General features: G+C 37.2%; 2 protein-coding genes across 2 annotated transcripts; both read left to right on the forward strand.

Moving 5' to 3' along the window:
• Positions 1-2,557: 2,557 nt before the first annotated feature.
• On the forward strand, positions 2,558-8,863 carry cct4 (chaperonin containing TCP1, subunit 4 (delta)). Its single transcript, XM_033967560.2, has 13 exons — positions 2,558-2,858; positions 3,509-3,561; positions 3,636-3,725; positions 4,428-4,536; positions 5,147-5,411; positions 5,616-5,748; positions 5,847-5,986; positions 6,285-6,381; positions 6,473-6,583; positions 6,928-7,058; positions 7,741-7,975; positions 8,529-8,642; positions 8,729-8,863. The coding sequence occupies exons 1-13, from the start codon at positions 2,756-2,758 to the stop codon at positions 8,741-8,743; spliced, it is 1,596 nt and encodes a 531-aa protein (XP_033823451.1). The 5' UTR covers positions 2,558-2,755; the 3' UTR covers positions 8,744-8,863.
• A 1,242-nt stretch (positions 8,864-10,105) lies between these two features.
• On the forward strand, positions 10,106-18,907 carry fam161a (FAM161 centrosomal protein A). The gene is made up of 9 exons (XM_055224537.1): positions 10,106-10,267; positions 12,365-12,627; positions 13,304-14,246; positions 15,088-15,332; positions 16,084-16,251; positions 17,049-17,148; positions 17,638-17,777; positions 18,622-18,696; positions 18,736-18,907. The coding sequence occupies exons 1-9, from the start codon at positions 10,127-10,129 to the stop codon at positions 18,905-18,907; spliced, it is 2,247 nt and encodes a 748-aa protein (XP_055080512.1). The 5' UTR covers positions 10,106-10,126.
• The last annotated feature ends 653 nt before the right edge of the window (positions 18,908-19,560 follow it).

Genomic DNA, 19,560 nt, shown 5'->3' on the forward strand with positions numbered 1-19,560 from the left:
ATTTCAGAATGATGAAACATTAGGACTGTTGCCATGACAATTAACAATGTTAAAGAAAATATCTTATCTTTCACTGTTGAAAAGTTGACATAGATAGGAAGCTGAACCGCATGAATTGCATTAAAAAAATTGTAAGAACAGCAGTTGTATAGGCAATATAATTTCCCCAGCAATTAACTACATATCCTGTCTTCCTGGAGCCTTATTATGTACTAAAACTGTTGTACTGACAGAAACAACACAATCGTCAGAAAAAGAACATCTTGTCAAACGTGCCCTACTCTCCTTTCAAAATGCAGTATTGGGATACTGTAATGAATTAAGAGTAAGAGTTATTACTTTTGAGAAATTAAAATATCTATTTGACAAACTGACTGATAGCAATGTATTAAAACAACGTAAGGAATGGGATGACAAAATATATGTTGGTCCCCACAATATCCCCAAAATAATGTTATATGAGTGATAACTGGAAATCAGTGGTTGATATTTTGAATGAGCAGCCTATATGTTCAGTCTTCTAGTCTATGACAGCTTATAAACTAATTTAGCCTGGTTGGACCAAGTTTAGACCAAGTTTGGTAGTCCTGTTTTTTTTTTTTTTTTAATAGTTGTCCATCTTTCATTGTTCTTGAATTTAATATTTAGTATTTATTATTATTGTATTTGGTAGTAAGTTTTGCCACTAAAATAACAGATATAGCTACAGTTAACACATCTCACTGGGACATAATAGTGGCACATGGGGCAGTGGGAGGGACCTTAAACCTAAAGTCTAAATTGAGTTAATGTATTTGGCTGCAAACAGCAAAAGGAGGCCCCTGCAGTCTGTGATGAGGAGTCTAGTTTTATCACAGAAGGAGGAGGGGCTCTGTGTGTACATGAGGAGAATGCAAGCTTTGTATGTCACTGCAATGACTCCAGGGTAATCCTGTTAAAAAGCTAAGATGGAGGCAGGCTGATTCAAATTAGCATTAACAGTTTTCAGATAAGCGTCTTTTTGGAAATAAATTGAAATTCATTGCGGTGGTGGACACTGAGTACATTTACATGGCCTGTATACATCAGATAACTATAATCAGATAATGCAATAATTACATTTGGTTTTTGGTGTGTGTTTGGACGTCCATGACAAAATTAATCATCAAAAACATCTGGTGATTTTTTAGTAACTGTTGTACTACAAACTACAATGAATTTTAAAATGGCCTTTTCCATCTTTAACATTTTCTCTTTTGTTTCTGTCTATTAGCTCTAACTGTTTATTTCAATAATCTGATAATTACAGAAATCTGTGCATGTAAACATGGTCACTTCTTTTGAAAGATGTTGCTATTCTGTATTATTTCTACCATCTGAAAGGTTTTAATCTGAAAATGTGACATTTGGCAATACATGCAGAGACTTCTATAGATTTTAATCATAGCATAATAGCACATAACTTTCACAGATTGACCAAAATGTGAATATATGGCTAGGATGCAGAAAACCTAAGAGTAAATAGGAGATGGGGAAAGAGGATATGAAGTCAGTTTGTAGTGAGAAAAGAGGGCACAGAGGAGATGGTCAGGTGATGCAAGCATTCTTTGGCAGTCTTCAGCATGTTGTTGTACTCATCTTTCACCAGCAGAGGGAGCTATTTTTCTTGTTAATGGTCAGCTCCTCACCAACTCAACAGACTAGACACCCACTGGGAAATCCTTGTGGACAATATTTGATATTTGGCTTAGGACCTTTCTAACACCACATTATTACCAAAAGCTGAAAGACATACATTGTACACAAATCGTGCAATAAACTCTGATCTGGTCTGTTTGAATATTCCTTCACAAACTATGTGTCTGTCTTTCAACATAGTCACTATAAAAACAAAATTCCCAAATTCCCTGTAGTCTAATTTGTGTTGGCAGTGATAACTGATTGAATGTGATTCTGATTATACAGGGAAATCAGATCAAATTGATATAGCGTAGAAGAAAAAATGTATAAAATTGTCACGTCAAGAGGTGGATTAATTTATAAATAGCCTAAACAAAAAGAAAATAGGCCTACTATGTATAAAGTGAATAAAAATACAGACGGTGATACTACAAAGTAAAAATATACAGTTATAAATAATTCCCAGATGAATTTGACAAAACAAACTGATCTTAAATTGTGCAAAACCAATTAATGTTACAGTATGAGGTGGCACATCACCTCCAGATCAACTAAGAGTCAGGTTTATTTCGATGCTACTCACTATAAAGACGCCTTTTCAGAGCAATAAACACAAGAGAAACGAGAAAAGAAAAGCTTTCACTTTTGTATATGTTGTGACTAAAATGTTACATACACTGGCTTTAAATCAGATCACTATTAATTAGTAACTAGGCTAATTCTCAAGTTGAAACTGCATTAAAGGCATGTATCCGCTTATTTACCATGAAAACGGGTCTAAATATCCAGTATTATGGTATAAATGTGTGTTTAATTTGATATTTATAGAGGAAAAAGCAGAAAGTTAAATGGATTTCTGCATGAGCTTATTTAGCCCTGTCTGTTACGTCATCAGGCCGCGACGCTCTTTTGACAGCCTTCTTCTGCGGCGGCTCTGGAAGGTTCTCACCGGCACCGGGCTGAAAAGAACCGAAATCTGTGTCCATCTGTCTTCAGACCGGACCGCATTCACCCCGCCACCCCTCATCCGTGATCTACAAACCCTCCGTCACATTTTACATCAAAAACTGAAAGAAAAGTTGTGATACCCGAAGCGATGGCCGCATCTAAAACCTCTGCCAGGGGCAACAAAGGAGGGGCGTATGTGGATCGCGACAAGCCAGCGCAAATCCGCTATAGCAATATTTCTGCAGCTAAAGGTTCGTTAATAATGCAAATGATGTAAAGAAACAGCAATTAGGGCAATAAAGGAACTCTTCGTGCTAATGCTAGTGCTAAGCTATGCACCGCTATGTTTTAGCATTCATTCTTCCAAGTTCCAGTTTAGCCATCAAAATGAATAAATTTCCTTAATATTGATATAAATGACTTGCAACTAATTGGTAGAGCAGCTATCCTATTAATTTGTCATTGTATAGACTTCCATAGTCCATGATCCGCACCATTTAGAATCAAGGGGAGTGGTCTTTCAAATATGGAGTATCAGACTTGATGTCTACTAACTTGACAATGTAATTGTTGATATGTTAAATTGTGAATGGGCCAGTTGTATTTGGTGTGAGATTAATGTGTTGCCTCTAGTAATATAGCTGCCTACACACACTAATGGGTGACCAAAGAGAATGTTCATTATTTGAAGTGTAGCTCATATTTGTAGGTCTCTGTGAACCACAACATTTTGACTGATGTTATTTTTATGTATAATGTGAAACCTTTCATCCATACAAATAATTTTAGCTGTGTGTACTTGGACATATTTATTACAGATAATGTTTACTTGTAAAATGTAAAGAAAGCAGTGATGGACCTTTCCACTTCTTTTAAACATTTTTTTTTTTTCTGTTGACAGCTGTAGCCGATGCCATTAGAACAAGTCTGGGACCCAAAGGAATGGACAAAATGGTTGGTCACACTGTCAATCTCACCTCTACTATTCTGACATCACATAAATCTGATTTTGTTCTTGCTGCTTTTAGATCCAGGATGAGAAAGGAGACGTCACCATCACCAATGATGGAGCAACTATCCTCAAACGGATGCAAGTCCTTCACCCTGCTGCCAAAATGGTAAGAAATTGTACAATTAACATTCAGGTTTTTAGGTTAGTTAGGTTTAGGTTTTGTATTTTATATGATCTAATTATATAGTAAAAGAAGATGGAATTCTGTTAACTGGACAAAACCAAAGCTCTACCAGAACCGAAAAAGCTACTTGGATGAAACATATTTGTCCAGCTGACAGAATTTTACTTAACTGAACTACAACTATGGAATCCTACCTGGATGACTGTAATTGGGCTGCAGCTAAAGAATACCTCTCATAGTTATCAGTTCTATTAATTTAATTGACAAAACTACTACAAAAAATCATTTGTACCACTCATTCTCACTCCTGCTTAGACAAAAAGGAACTTTTTTTCAGTCCCAAATTGAAGTGAATAAAGAAAAATTGAATCCTGTTACTATTATTACTTCACAGAATATCCTGCCATCTGGTACTACACGTTACTCTTAGCTATTAGAAAATTAACCAACATTAAACTAGGGCTGTTAATTATACCGAAAATAAACAAGCCTTTTAAAAAAATTATTGAAATTGTGAACTCAATTTGTAAGCATTTCTCAGCCAATGCAGGGCAATGAGTAAGCTACTTTTTCACATTTATGTAGTAGTACCACCTAGTGGCTTGTCCTGTGAACTGCTGCTTTGAAAATGCCTGCTCATAATTTGTGATTATTGGTTGTTCCTGAGCTTTTTGTGTTTCTTAGTTGGTGGAGCTGTCCAAGGCCCAGGACATTGAGGCTGGTGACGGTACAACTTCTGTGGTGGTGATCGCTGGAGCTCTGTTGGACGCCTGCTCCAAACTGCTGCAGAAAGGTTGGTTAGGGAGGGGAAAAAAGGGCAATGTCTTTCATACCAATTTGTGAGTTCTAATTGCATTACTGGTGGTAATTGCTATTTAGAGTTGTACAGTTTTGACTTGTTTTGTCCTAAAATAAAGTCAGTAACTAGGGCACTTTTACTCACAACCCAGACTTCGCATTATATAACTTGGTTATATAAATGTGGAAGCTCAATTGTAATTTAGGAATAATATTCCATATAGGTCTGGATACCATTATAAGGTATTGATAAGGTACAAAGAAAAAAGTTAAGGTATAGATAGTCTGGAAAGTTTGACCCTTGGCTTCACTGTACAGGAATAATTTAAAAAAACAATTTACTAATCACCATTTTGATTAGTGAAGAAAAGGGATTTATGAACGTCATAGTTTTCTTATTCTATATAATGATTAATGCAGCAATAGGGATGTAAAATCGTTCGGCTAACTGTACCAAAAAAAAAAAAATATTGTTCAAGTACTAGAACCTAGAAAAAATGTAAATGATTTTGTACAAAAAATATTTTTAGTGATAGATTATGTGTAAACACTAGAGAAAAGCAATTTTCTCTCCAAACATGAGTGCCATTTTCTTATCTGCTCAGGTATCCACCCGACCACAATCTCAGAGTCTTTCCAGAAAGCAGTGGACAAAGGGGTGGAGGTCCTCACTGCCATGAGTCGCCCTGTGGAGCTGTCAGACCGTGAAACGTTGCTGAATAGCGCTACCACCTCCCTGTGTTCTAAGGTGGTATCACAGTACTCCAGTCTGCTCGCTCCCATGAGCGTGGATGCCGTTATGAGGGTGATTGACCCCAAAACAGCCACTGGTGTCGACCTGCAAGACATTAAGATTGTCAAGAAACTTGGGTCAGTAAAATGGAGATTAGGAATGTGTTGTGTAATTGTCACATTTTATTATATTGTCAAACATCAAATTATTGTGATTAGCTACTACAATTAAAGAAAGAGGTATGCTTTGTATTTGGTTTAAAGGCATAGTTTAAAGCTTTGACCAAATGAAGATAAGGAAGAAAGACAGCCCACTAAAACATGATTATTTCTCATTTGCAGTGGGACCATTGATGACTGTGAGCTGGTGGATGGTCTGGTGCTGACTCAGAGAGTGTCCAACACTGGAGTGACCAGAGTGGAAAAGGCAAAGATCGGACTCATTCAGTTCTGCCTCTCACCTCCAAAAACAGATGTATGTGATCATTGTAAAACTAACATCTCAACTATGGTTGAAGGACTTCACTCCCACTCATCACTTGTGCCTTGAAATCGTTATTTGTGTTCTTTCAGATGGACAATCAAATCGTAGTGTCAGACTATGCTCAGATGGACAGAGTGCTGAGGGAGGAGAGAGCCTACATCTTGAACCTTGTCAAACAAATTAAAAAGGCCGGTTGCAACGTGCTACTCATCCAGAAGTCCATCCTCAGGTAGCTCCATTTTCTTTTCCCATCTTTTAAAATGTATTGTGAAGAATTCAGAGGCTCCCATATTTAAAATCTCTCCCCATCTTAAAAAAAATCTGATCAACAAAACAGGTGATAAAAAAAGCTTCTGATCAAGCTTGACACTTGGGGTGTCATATATTTGAACTTAAAAATGGTAATTTTATTCCCAAAAGATCACTTATAAGTATGGATCATTTCATTATAATCTCAATAGAAATCTTTTGTTTTTGATGTGTATGTAATTTTCCTCATCTCAGTAAACTCTTCCGTTCTTGTTCAGAGATGCTCTGAGTGACCTCGCGCTGCACTTCCTCGTCAAAATGAAGATAATGGTGTTAAAGGAAATTGAGAGGGAAGAAATTGAGTTCATCTGCAAGGTAACTATATCTTAAGCATATAAAAAGCCTTAAGCATGAGAAGATTTAAACAGAGTTAACATCATATTTATTTTGATCACTTTTCCTCCAGACAATTGGAACCAAACCCATTGCTCATATCGACCATTTCACTGCAGAGATGCTTGGAACAGCAGAACTGGTGGAAGAAGTCAATCTTGATGGATCTGGGAAACTTGTAAAGGTAATTTTATACTCTTACTCTTATAAAAACAGCAGTAAAGGAATGTGTAAATGAGTGTACCCCCAAATCCAGTTGCCCACTTTATGGTCAAGGTCATCTTTTTCTTTTGTGCTGTAGTTCTTATTATATAGAGTGACTAATTTTTCCAAGAGTTAGTTTTGCACTTGAATGGGGTCTTAAAATAAGAATTTTGAGTAATGCATTTTATTTAATTTTCTTGGAGCAGGCTGAATAGTGAAAGATGAACACAAGTTGCTATAAAAGGCTGGGCAGGAGTAGGCTGATGTACAATGAGACCACGTTGGTGTACACTATTCCATCAATTAAAATCTTGCTGTGTTTAGATCACGGGCTGCACAAATGCAGGGAAAACTGTCAGCATCATAGTTCGAGGGTCCAACAAACTGGTGATTGAGGAGGCAGAGCGCTCCATCCATGACGCCCTGTGTGTCATCCGCTGCCTGGTCAAGAAGAGGTGGGTCCAATTTAACTTGGGTTAGGTATATAGTTTTATTTTATTTTTTTTATTTATACATACAAACTCTGTATGTAATGGATTACTATAAACTTTGGTTAAGTGTAATTTCAATAAAATTAACAAAAACAAATTAAGTTTAACTTTTTATACAATATTAGTTGCTTAACCAATTTTGTTTAAATCTGCATTCTAGTGTTTGGTGCTAGATTGTGAATGATGTGAAACATGTAATAGATTGTTCTAGTTCTTCTCTGACAAAGGCGCTCCAGTGGCTGCCCCTCCTGCTGGTGCGTAACGAGCAGAGAAACAGAAAGTGACAATCCCTCCCTTTTTACACCTGGTTGCCTTGGTAACTTGGCTGGAGGGCTTTCATACACTTTTTAATTGTTTAAAAAAATGATAATTAATTACAAAATAAAATATCTTACTCCCAACATGCTTCACTACAAACTGAGATCGCTGGGCTAAACCTACCTGGGGCTAAACCTACCTGGGGCTAAACCTACCTGGGGCTAAACCTACCTGGGGCTAAACCTACCTGGGGCTAAACCTACCTGGGGCTAAACCTATATTTATTTAACCCACTAACTGTACCATGATGACGCAATCTGATTTGTTAACCAGTCATAATAATCTTAATTAGGCAAAATAAATATGCAACAATTATTTGTCACTGCAGGGCTCTTATTGCCGGAGGTGGTGCCCCTGAGATTGAACTGGCGGTGCGACTGGCTGAATACTCCCGTACACTAGGGGGCATGGAGGCCTACTGTGTCCGGGCCTACGCCGATGCTCTGGAGGTAATCCCGTCCACGCTGGCAGAAAATGCCGGACTCAACCCCATTGCCACGGTGACGGAGCTGCGCAACAGGCACGCCCAGGGAGACAAGATGGCGGGGATCAATGTCCGCAAGGTGGGAATTGTCCTGCAAGATTTATGGATAAGGCTAACACTATTCAAATGGTAACAATTGGGAATAGTCTCCAAATACTTATGGAAATGTATGTACTTTGCAAATATGTCTCCTTTGTCTCCATGGGGTCTGTATATAATACTGAAGTTTAGACTTCTACAAACATGTTCTGAAATGCAGGGAATTCTTAGAATTAGTTTTGCAGTTGATAGTTCAGTCTTCCCTCTAATGATAAACCTGGTGGATGTTTAAAACTGGACATAGTGATTTATCTTCATAAATAATAATTTCAATTGATTTGTGAGTTGCAAATTTGTCCATACCAATTAGAAAATAAAAGTGCAACTTGATTGGCATCTGGCTAAATGAGAGGATTTTGTTTGAGAAATTTATACTATATCCAAATATGGCAAAATATGTAATTATATTTCTCTGATTGTCAGCTACTGTGTCCAAGTGAATTCCCATGTAGATCGATAAAATGCATCTCTTTCGTTAATTGAAGTTTAAATGATAACTAATCTGTTCTTTTATGTGTACTTTGTTTTTGCAGGGCGGGATCTCTAATATCCTGGAGGAGTTGGTGGTGCAGCCTTTGCTTGTTTCTATCAGTGCTCTGACTTTTGCCACTGAGACAGTCCGCAGTATCCTCAAAATCGATGATGTGGTAGGATTTTTAATTAATAACTACAATAACCATTTCAAATGGCAAACGTTAGTCAAACTCCTCAATGTATTTTATTTGTGTTACAGGTGAACACCCGATAAATTTGCTCTTACTGTCCTAAAGTTCTGCAGCGACCAGAGGACCGACCAGTGTCTGTTCAGATTTCTCTGTAGTTGTTACATTCAGTAATTTAATAAAAGGCTGTTTTTGTTGACACTCCAGCTGTTGCCTGTGTGGTTTATATATCAAGTACTCATTTGATAAACAGTTTGATTTATTATTTATGCATCCAATTACATTCTCAATATAAAATCCCATTTAGTAATTGGAATGCTTGCCATAGTATGGATGAATTACTTTGATATATCTGTATGCTATCCAAAAATCTCATCAAATTTCGCCAAAGATTTAGCACAAATTTGGCCTTTAATATTTTGGTGCCCAAATGGTACTGCATTATAGGACTGAAGACAGAAACTTGTAATTTTAGACATTCTTCTATTGATGCAAGTATATGCAGGTGTGACGTGGTGTCTTAATTGTGCGCATTTTATTTAAATTTGTTTCAACAGTTTGTGAAAAGCTTAAATTTAATATTGGGATTAAATTTTGGAATAAAATCTATTTTTCAATTATGTGTGATAATGAGTGATAAATTACATATTCATCTAGCTGTCTATATAGTATTCTCTTCTTTTTTTATTAAAGCATTTTCAAGATGACAGTTAATATACATACACAGACTACACACCGAATGAGACATTGAGTACCTACAAGGGACTGTATAGAAGTTATATTTAAAATATTCATTGTTTTGTATAAGGGATGAAAAGATTATATTACATTACATTATATATCATTAAAAATGTGTTTGTAGGATGTTAACATTTTGTCATTTTTCTTATTGGTGATATATTCTAAGGACTTACATGTGAAGGAAATTTCTGATTTGAAGAGTCAGACGAAATAATTTTTTTATTTATAAATTCTAGATCTCTGGAGACTTGACATTTTTTCAGTTTATATGGTTTGTTTTAACACACAAAATGTAAAAAAAAAAGCTTATTGACATACATTTAAAGAGAAAGACGGATAGATATGATAAAACCTTTGCTTTAGATATCAATATTCTGCCAAACACTCGTAAGTCTTTATGAAGTCTGGAATTTCGAATGATTTGGTGAAGTTAAGCTTTTGTCTAGCGGTAATGTCTTGGGTTATATTGATACCTAAATATTTAACAGAGCTTTTGATAGGGAAGTGGGTTTCATTACAATTAGAAAGAGGCTACTTTTTATATTTTATTTACATCTTCCATACTTCCTCTCTCTTTACGTCACTTCCTCCCAAGCTCTCTCGTTGCTAAGTAACGCACCTGCTCTTGTTATAAACAGCCGCTTATTGGGGAGTAGTGCTTCGGAGTAAAGAACTTCTACAATTTCACAAAATACCATAAAAAACATTACGTAAACTGCCGTATAATAATGGCCAATGCGCATCGGACCAACGTTTTAGTCACGTCATGCCTGAAGACCCCCGTAGATCCGCACACTAAGGCGCCTTTGGCTTCATACGAGCGGGAACGAGTCCTCCCCTGCGCCGACAACACGGAATATGACCACGAGGTATTTTATTTTATTTTTTATAATATATATACAACTGCCTCCATTATTTAGAAGCGCACATTTTACAACAATCCCTGACAATCCCTTGATCTAAATACTCTACGTCTATTATGTATATAGGCACACAGTTAGATTTATGTTCCTGATTTCGTCCTCTTCCACACAAACAGTGACGGTGGGTACACCACGCTCTATCAAGCAATAGATTCATGTTTTTTATGTATCAACGTGATCAATTATGTATTCATGACGATGGGAATTTTAACTTCCAAGTCCCCTTCAAACTAAATGATAAAAAATAAATAAATAAAAAAAAAAAAAATCATAGTGCTACTACATTATTTGTGAATTAATGTGGGACATAACTTAATTGTGTGTAAGTAGCGTTAAGATTTATTTAATGTACAGGTTAATGTAATATAATGTAATCTAACTCCACAGGTGTCCATTATAAGATATATCAACACATATATAGTTAGGAAATATAGTGTTCTGAATGTACTTGGTTGTAGTTGGTTGTAGTAGATGCTTTTTTTTTTCTTTTTCTTTTTTTTTCTGCCTTTATATCCATTGTGTCCCCTTTCGGCCCATTGACATTTCCAGGTCAGTGTGCTTGTGCCAGGTGGGATTTATCCTGTTTTATTTGCTGTCTGACTATTCGTGGACTTCTGTGCGGACCAGATTACAGACGTCACTCTCAGTTTATAATCCTTTAGGCTAATTGAGGAGGAAAGACAATGCATTTGAGGTAGTGCACATTTGTACTGTCTCATGCATTTGTCTTAACTCAAAATAAAGCAAAACCATAGACAGCCATTCATTTCTTTTTGTTGGCACAGGGGTAATGCGCAAAATCATGTGATTTCTTTCTGATCATGGTCCCTCTGATTATTCACATAAATTTTTGCAGTGTGCATTACATTTAAATAGTCTGTGTAGAAATAGGATAATAATGAGATTTTGGTGTGCATGTAAACAAAGCCAGTCAAATGCTTAATTAACTTTCATTGTCTAATTAGCAGTCCTAAAATATATCAACGTCTTTTTAATTTCATAATTTCTGAATTATACATGGTATTATACATACATGAACATATTTTAGGCATTATTTTTTTGAATAGTAATTGAACTGAAATTGAGCTCACTATTACTAATGTTTTTTAGTTCTTGCAATTATATTGTGACCTCAATAATCACATCACTGATTAATCTTGACACATCTAATCTTATTTTGGTCTCCATTTCCTTTTTTCCCTTAGGTCTTTCTCCAAATCTTACTCTGTTGTTCTGTAGGGTGTTTAGCTGTCTGACTCCTGTTTGGGCAGGGGTCACTCTGCATTATAGACTGTGCCTGTAAGCTGGCCTTTGTGCTCTCCATCTGTCTCCCTCACTCAAACACATGTAATGAGCTTAGACCTGAGAGAACCTGCTCCTCTACAACACTCAGTCACAATGAGAGGAAAGGTGTGCTTTTAATAGGTTACCTGATTATCATCAATAGTACACATTTTCTAGGTTCAGAAACTCAAGTCTACTATATATTTTTCTAAATGCAGGGGATTATATTAAGAAATACTTGCTAGTCCACCAGACCATATTTTTTGCTTGTCTTAAAATGTGGAAGTAGTACTTTCTTAACACATCCGTCATAGTGTGCTGTAGGCTCTGAAAATGAACCACATTATCCAATTCTTGTACTACAATTCCTATTCCGAGTTCCAGTTTCAAAATCCTTATATAATCAGCCATAATTGGGTTTCTCAACCAGCATGTAAATGTTTTGTGTGTCCACTAAGGCCCATAAGAATATACATAATAATAACAACACTTTGAAATAAAATTGTTAAATGGAAAAAATTTTGTCTTTCTTGACAAGATTATTTCCAACTCTACAAGCATGGTTTTAAAATATTTTACGCTTAAATAATAAATAGAATCATACAGTAAAACAACTACTCTAAGCAAATAAATATTTCTTGTATTTCCTTTTGTGGATTTCATTTTATTTTTATTTGAGCAGTTGGTTGCGCAGTGTAACAGTGTGTCTTTTTTGGTGTGTATTATTGAATAACTTGTGTAATTGTTTTGTGTTCCCAGTTGGAGTTTGAGGACTGTGGGTCTGAGTTCTATGATGAAGATTATCTGAGGAGCAGAGGTCCTGTGGTGAACCTTAGAGGTTCAGGTGACCGCATCGACCTCAGTAAAATCTTCTTCTCAAATGAGGAGTACTACACCAAACTGGAGGAGCTGAAGAAGGCCCATCTCCGCACCATGGCCGAGCTGGAGAGCATGTACCGGAGGAAACTACAACTCAAGTCCACTGAGCCACTGGACGGAGAAGCAACTGAGGCCGGGCACAGGTGAGGTAGCCTTGCAGACTGGGGTCCTCTGTATGGTGATCTCATGCATTCTCAGCATTGGGAAAAATATTGATTATTTGCGCTGCTCCAGTCTTTGTGTGCCCATGTGTCACTGCTAGGTTGATTAGTATTGAAGTATCGAAAATCTGATAGTAATCAATACTAAAACCAGTATCGTAACTACTGTAGACTAGACTCATTTGAGCAGGTATCGATACAAAAAGAAGTCACATTCACAGGACAGAAATTAACCTTTCCTAACAAGAACATGGTGTATTAGAACAAGTGTAAGACCACAGCGACCATGGGAGACTACACATCCATGGACCATATGGAACCTACCTGGATGACTGAGGGTTTACATAGATGGTAATAGTAATGGTAGTTTAGAACTAAATCAAATTTTGTGCACTCCTTCATATTTATGCAATCCCTCACGTTACATGTGCACTCAAAATATGATCAGATTTTTGGAGTTAAAAGATTCTCTGCAGCTAAATCTAATGCAAGTAATCTGATTTCTTTTTGCTCATGGTCCCACTGATTACTCACATGAGAATTTTAAGTTTGGATGCTATTGAAATAATTTTTTATTTTTTATTTTTTAATCCAGAAATCACGTTATAATCAGGTTTGGGTTGAATGTAAACATAGGCACTGTCTCTTCTATGTGCAGGATTCATTGGTCCAACAGCAGTCCTTTAGTTTCCCATCATCTGAGGAAGTCCCACTCTGCGGTCGAGCTTCGGTATGGGCTCTCCGACTCATCAGACGAAGACGAGAACATAGACACCAGTAATGCAGAGAAATGTTTCCAATTTTCCCCAAATGAACACATAAAAAACATGTGGCTGGACTTTCAACTCTCCCCTTCAACGCGACGCCTCTCCTCCTCCTCCCTGCGCAGTCTATCCCTCGACCCGCACAATCCCAAAAAGCGTAGACGCAAGAAGAGATCCAGTAAAGAGAAGTGGAGTCATCGTGTGACTGTACCTAAACCATTCCACATGATGCTTCGAGAAGAAGAGAGGAGAAAAAGAGGGATAAAAACCCGCTCCGAAATCGAACACGAAAACGCAGAGCTGAGAAGACAACTGGAGGAGCTCACCGAATGCCAAAGAAAGTTCAGAGCTAGTCCAGTCCCCGCCCATGTCCATCTACCTCTGTTTGAAGAGCTACAAGAAAAAAGCGAGGAACGAAGGAAAACTATCAGACAAGAAAATTACCTAAAAAATCTCCAGAAGCCATTTAGCTTTTTAGAAAGGGAGAGGTTGAAGAAGGAGCAGAAGCAACAGCAAAAAGCAGCATCGTCCGATCAAGATAAGTGCAAGCCATTTAAAGCAAAACCAGTGCCCAAGTCTGTGTATGCAGCAGCCACTGGGGAGCAAATGAAGGAAGAACAATTGTACCGGTCTATCAAGATACAAATGAGAGCTCAAGAGATGCTTTCCAGTGCTTCAATGCCACCTTCTATGCTAACACATCGACTTAGCCAACGCAAAAAGACCAAAGATGAGGAGGAAAAGGATTGCACTCATCAACCAAAGATCAACAAAGAGCTCCCCGATTTTGACGCCAGCTACAGGCGGTTTAAGAAACACCTGGAGAAGCGCAAAGAGGTGAGTTACACATAATTGTCTATTTATCCATCTATATCTATTTCTGTTAATGGGTTTGGGCTTTCTGTAATATGCAACATTTTCTTCCCTTTCAAAAAGAGAATATTTTGTTTTAAAATTGATAATTGCTATCGAAATGGTGCCAATTTTTTATGATTCTGATCATTTCTCATTCTGTAAAGCACTTAGATTTACTTTGTGTACGAATTGTGCCATACAAATAAAATTGCCCTGCTTTGCCTTCCCTTGCCTTCTAAAACCCATGGACTATCTAATAGGGCTGCAACTTACAATTATTTTAGTTAGCCATTATTTCTATTGTACACTGAGAAATTTTAAATACATTATGAAGCAAAAAGGTTCAAATATGGTGACTAAAGGCTTCTAAATTGGGAATATTTATGAATAAAGTGTATTAGTGATGAAAATCAGACTTTTTTTGACTTGTTGATTAAATAATGCCACTGCCTTTGTTGTTAGGGCTGTAGGCCTTTATTAATTTAATCTACTAATTGCTTTATGGTGTAAAATTTAATTTCCTAGTACATTTTCTGCATAAATAATTGTTTTTGCTTGAACTCCCATCCAGGTGTAATTTTGACTTCAGTTTATGTCAGATACAGATATAGAGATATTTAATGAGTTTGAGAACGCCACGCTCCCTTTTTAGTCTACTAATTGATCGGCTTTATTCAACCAAGTATTTCTTTGTCGACTACAGCCCTTTTTAGAGTCTGTACAATCCATGTGATGATTATGATATTTTTTTAGATTCGACTAGCCTCGAACAATTTGTTGATTAATCATTGTAGCCGTGCTCTCTATATCTATATCTGTCTAGGTGAAACCCACCACGTCCTGTGAGCCATTTGAACTGAAGACGTCCCAAATCTCATCTCATCGGGAGAGGATTCTGGCTGAGATTGAGAAGGAGCAAAGGAGCCCCAAAGTTCTGCGCTGGCCCTACAGCCCAGAGCCGCCCCGTCACACCCCCTCCTCCAGCCTCTGCTCCTCTTTGTCCGGCAGCACTGAGCTCCTGCCCAGCAAGAGCACCAGTGCAACCAGGAAAAGACAAGAGGCTGTCAGGTACATATGTGTGTTCAGATTAAAGAAAAATATCTAGGAGTGCATTAAACGCATTTAGACATAATCACCTTATTGACAGTTAAAAAGACAAGACATCTTTATTTATGGAGCAAACTCAATGCATCCACACAGCAGAAAAGGAAAAATAAGAAACACAATAATACTGGACTAAAAACAGTACAATTATTATAACATGCAGATAAAAACATTTTCAAATAGCAACCAAATAGAGTTCTATGAGGCTACAATAAAACAAGAAATTCCACATTAACTCTTATGGGTGCTAAGTACATTTAAACTTGTCTCTATCAATGAGACTAACATGGAAGGGGTGAGGAGTAAGCCCCCCACCTTTGTACTGTCTGCCCCTGGTCCTGACTGATCCTAGACTGAAAATATCACCACCGTGTATGATAAATAAAAAACACTGAACATGAACATTTTGTAATGCTGTAGTTGTCTATGTTCCCCTTTTCACTTGCCTGTCTCATCCTATATCTTGTTTTGTATTGTTACATAGTACATCCTAGTTTTTTTGTAAAATCTAGTATTTAATATTTGGTGTTCTAGAGAGTTTTCCTTATAACCCTGGTTTCTCCTTTCCCACAGTGATGTGTTGAACCCAGCTCTCCTATGCCCCCTCCCTCGCCTGTGTCCCCCTGTACCGTACCACTCCTCCCCCCTCCCTCCCCATCGCTCCTCCTCCGCATGCCCCGAGTCCAGATGAAGTCATGACTTTGTGGTTGAACAGAAAGGCATTGGAGCAGAGGAGGAGGGTGGATGCAGAGGAGGAGCAGTGGAGAGAGAAACAGAGACAGAGAGAGAAGAGGCTGCAGACAATGGTGGTGAAACGTGCCCAAGCCAATGACCCACATGTGTCCCTGTCCCAAACTCTGCCCAGTAAACTCAAGGAATTCAGGTACAAATATGGTGGCATGCTGAAGGATGTGTGTGACTTGAAATTGAGTTTGTAAGAGCCAAAAGGGTCCCACGGTTCTGCTATGGAAAGGGTTAGTTACTTAAAAGTTGTACTGCACTCCAGTGATCACCAAATAGTCACAATATAAAATTTCAGAAACATCACAGTTGTTCGATTATTCATGATTATTGACATCATGACCAAACAACAGAGAAATCCTTTTTGTAAATTCACATTGTCTAATGCTCTAGTCTAGTCAGAAAAAAAATCCAAATCTTTCAGCACGTAAAGATAACTCGATTGATCCACAAGGGAAATTACTTGGACAAAGTAGCTCACACATTACAATATCAATCAAATCAATGTCAATCAAAACTTTATTTGTATAGCACTTTTCATACATTTGAAATGCAGCACCAAGTGCTTCACAATAGAACAATTACAACAATGGCAACCCCATTCGGGGAGTCCCTACTTAGACTGCTGTTCCTGCAGCGCGGCCCCGGATAAGCAGAAGAAAATGGATGGAGAAAAAAAAGGACGCCAACCCCATGTTGTTCATTCCATCCAGACTGCATCAGTTATGACAGAAAGAATAAAACATAAAGCTCTCAAAGGTTATAGTAAGAATAAAAAAAAGAGTGTTAAAATCAGACATAATTTTTTTAAATATATACACACACATATATATATATATATATATATATATATATATATATATATATATATATATATATATATATATATATATATATATAAACTAATATAGTTATGTCAAATCTGCTGTGTATCTGCAGGAAAATAGACCTTCAGCGTAAGAAGGAGTACCAACAGGAGACAAAGGAGATGAGACAAAGAGTCAAGGGGAGACCACTTCTACTGGAACAGGTGGCACAGGTAACAGACTCTGGGGTCACTCTTTTTCTTTTATTAAATCTGTGGTGCCGGATTTTCAAACCGTGGAACGAGGAAGTAGGTATTTCAATCAACCTGACTTGTTCCTAGCTTCCACAAACCCTTTAGCACATCACCAGTATTCACATGGAATGCACATCCAATCAAACCTCATCCCAAAGTGGCATATTGATACTTTGCAATGACACCATACTGGGAGTGTTTCACATGTATGTCCATGGCGGAATGTTCAGCAGTTTCCATGGTGACACAATGCACAGACTTGTTTAACAGCCCATCATCTCACCTGTTGTATTTTCCACAAAATCTGCTATTTCTGGTCAAATTGTGTTAAAATTAAGCTCAGATTAAAGTCTAAAAAGTGTGTTTTTACAGTATACTTAATGGGGATACTCATTTACAAGGAAAAAGTTGAGTAATGTAGCTTTAATGCTCAGTGGACTCATGCTCTCACTTTTGTTCTGGTTTCAGAGGAATGCCAAACAGGCTGCAGAGAAGCGCTTCACAGAAGCTCTTCAGGGCTGTGGTGTGACCCAGGATTTCATCACTAAAAATGCATCCATCTCCACATCTGCTTCCAAACCCTCCTCCTCTAGCGACAGCAAACTCAGGTACAGCTCCTGAGTTTAACCAATTGGCCCATATTTTGTTTCATTCACACATGTTCAACACACAAAAACTGTATATTTATTTGTTCTTCAAACTGAAAACGTTCCACCTTGTGATGTCACGTGGTAATACAGGAAGTGCTTCACTGTGTATTTAAACTCCACACACATTCACTAGAATCATCAAAGGTATGTGTTGACTTGAAAACAACCTACTTCATGACATCATAAATTGGAGTAAGGTGCGAATGCAACAAACCAGAGCTCCGGGTGTGTTTTGATGAGGTAACATGGCTTAAAGCTCACAAAAGTGAATTTGTGTAATATAGGGCCTTTAACTAAATCTATTATATAATCGCATAAAACCTACCAAAGACCTGGGTGTCAGATTATGTATGTTATCCTAATTATGGTTTAATAAGACTATATTGAGAAAGACCATTAAGTTTACAGAGGCCACATAAATAATTGCAGCTTTTGCAAATTTGTAATGTTGGGATTTGATTGAAACTGGAACCTAGTGAAGCTTTAATAGATCAGTATTGACAGATGATGAGTGCAAATTACAGTTTTGGTATTGGTTTACATAAGTAGAATCAAAGTAGCATTTTTTTTTTTTTTTTTACTGTAACAATTTTAGATTTCTTAGTTCAAATTCCCAATAGCATTTAATTCATGTTTTTTTGAAGGATGAAAACTTAACTTAAATTAACAATTTAAAACAAAATATTATTACATTTGAAAGCTGTAAAAGTCCTCAAAATATTGCCTATAAGAAGCTGAAACTTTACTGATTTACTGCAACGGCATCTGATTTTTTTCCCTCTGATTCATCTTTTTGTTCCAGCGACAGAGATGACCCAGACATGGGTTACAAACCTGTGCACTTCAGAAAGGTCTACCTGAACGATGAGGGCGTGGAGTCGGATGCAAATGAGGCTGAAACTTACCAAAGAGAGAGAGGGGGAGGACAGAGTGATGGAGAGAAAGAGGAAGAGAGAGATGAGGAGAGAAAGGGGGAGCATTCATCAGAGGAGGATTGTCCTGCAGAATCTGATGAGAGCTACTCTGATGACTACGAACAGAATTCAGATAACAGCGGACAAGAGGAGAGCAAAGAGGAGGCAAATTAATGGGATAGTAATACTACTACTACTACTACTACTACTACTACTACTACTACTACTACTGCTACAACTACTGCTGCTACTAATACAGCAGCTGACAAGAGGAAAAGAGAAGGCAAATCTTTAACATGATAGTAACATCAAATTAGTATTATCTAATACAAATACTACTACGAACAACTGTATCTACTATAGCAGATAGGAGAGTAAAAGGAAAACTATTAAGATACTACCACAGGACTACTTTTTATTAACACTTCTATTTCTAATATTAATACTACTACTACTATTACTACTACTGATGATGATGATGATTAGTATTATCATCATCATCATTATCGTCATCATCAGTATTTGTTTAAAGTACTTTTGAGGGCCTCTAAAGATGCAATAAATATATGTTAAGTGTCACTGTTTCATTAAATTTGACTGTATGATAATAGAATGTGTAATCCCTCAGTTCTGATCCATAGCAAAAGACGACACTCAACATATATTATCAGCTGTGAATTCTTATGTCCACTAAAATAAATTAAGGGTATTTTTTTCTTTCTGTGTACTCACTCTGTATATGTTTTTACATGATGAGCTGCATCAGTGTATGCCACAGGTGAAGTCTTAATTATAATCATATTGCCTCTAGATGGCAGCAGATAGTG

The sequence above is a fragment of the Periophthalmus magnuspinnatus genome, chromosome 1 (assembly GCF_009829125.3).
Source record: "Periophthalmus magnuspinnatus isolate fPerMag1 chromosome 1, fPerMag1.2.pri, whole genome shotgun sequence".
NCBI classification, from domain to species: Eukaryota; Metazoa; Chordata; class Actinopteri; order Gobiiformes; family Gobiidae; genus Periophthalmus; species Periophthalmus magnuspinnatus.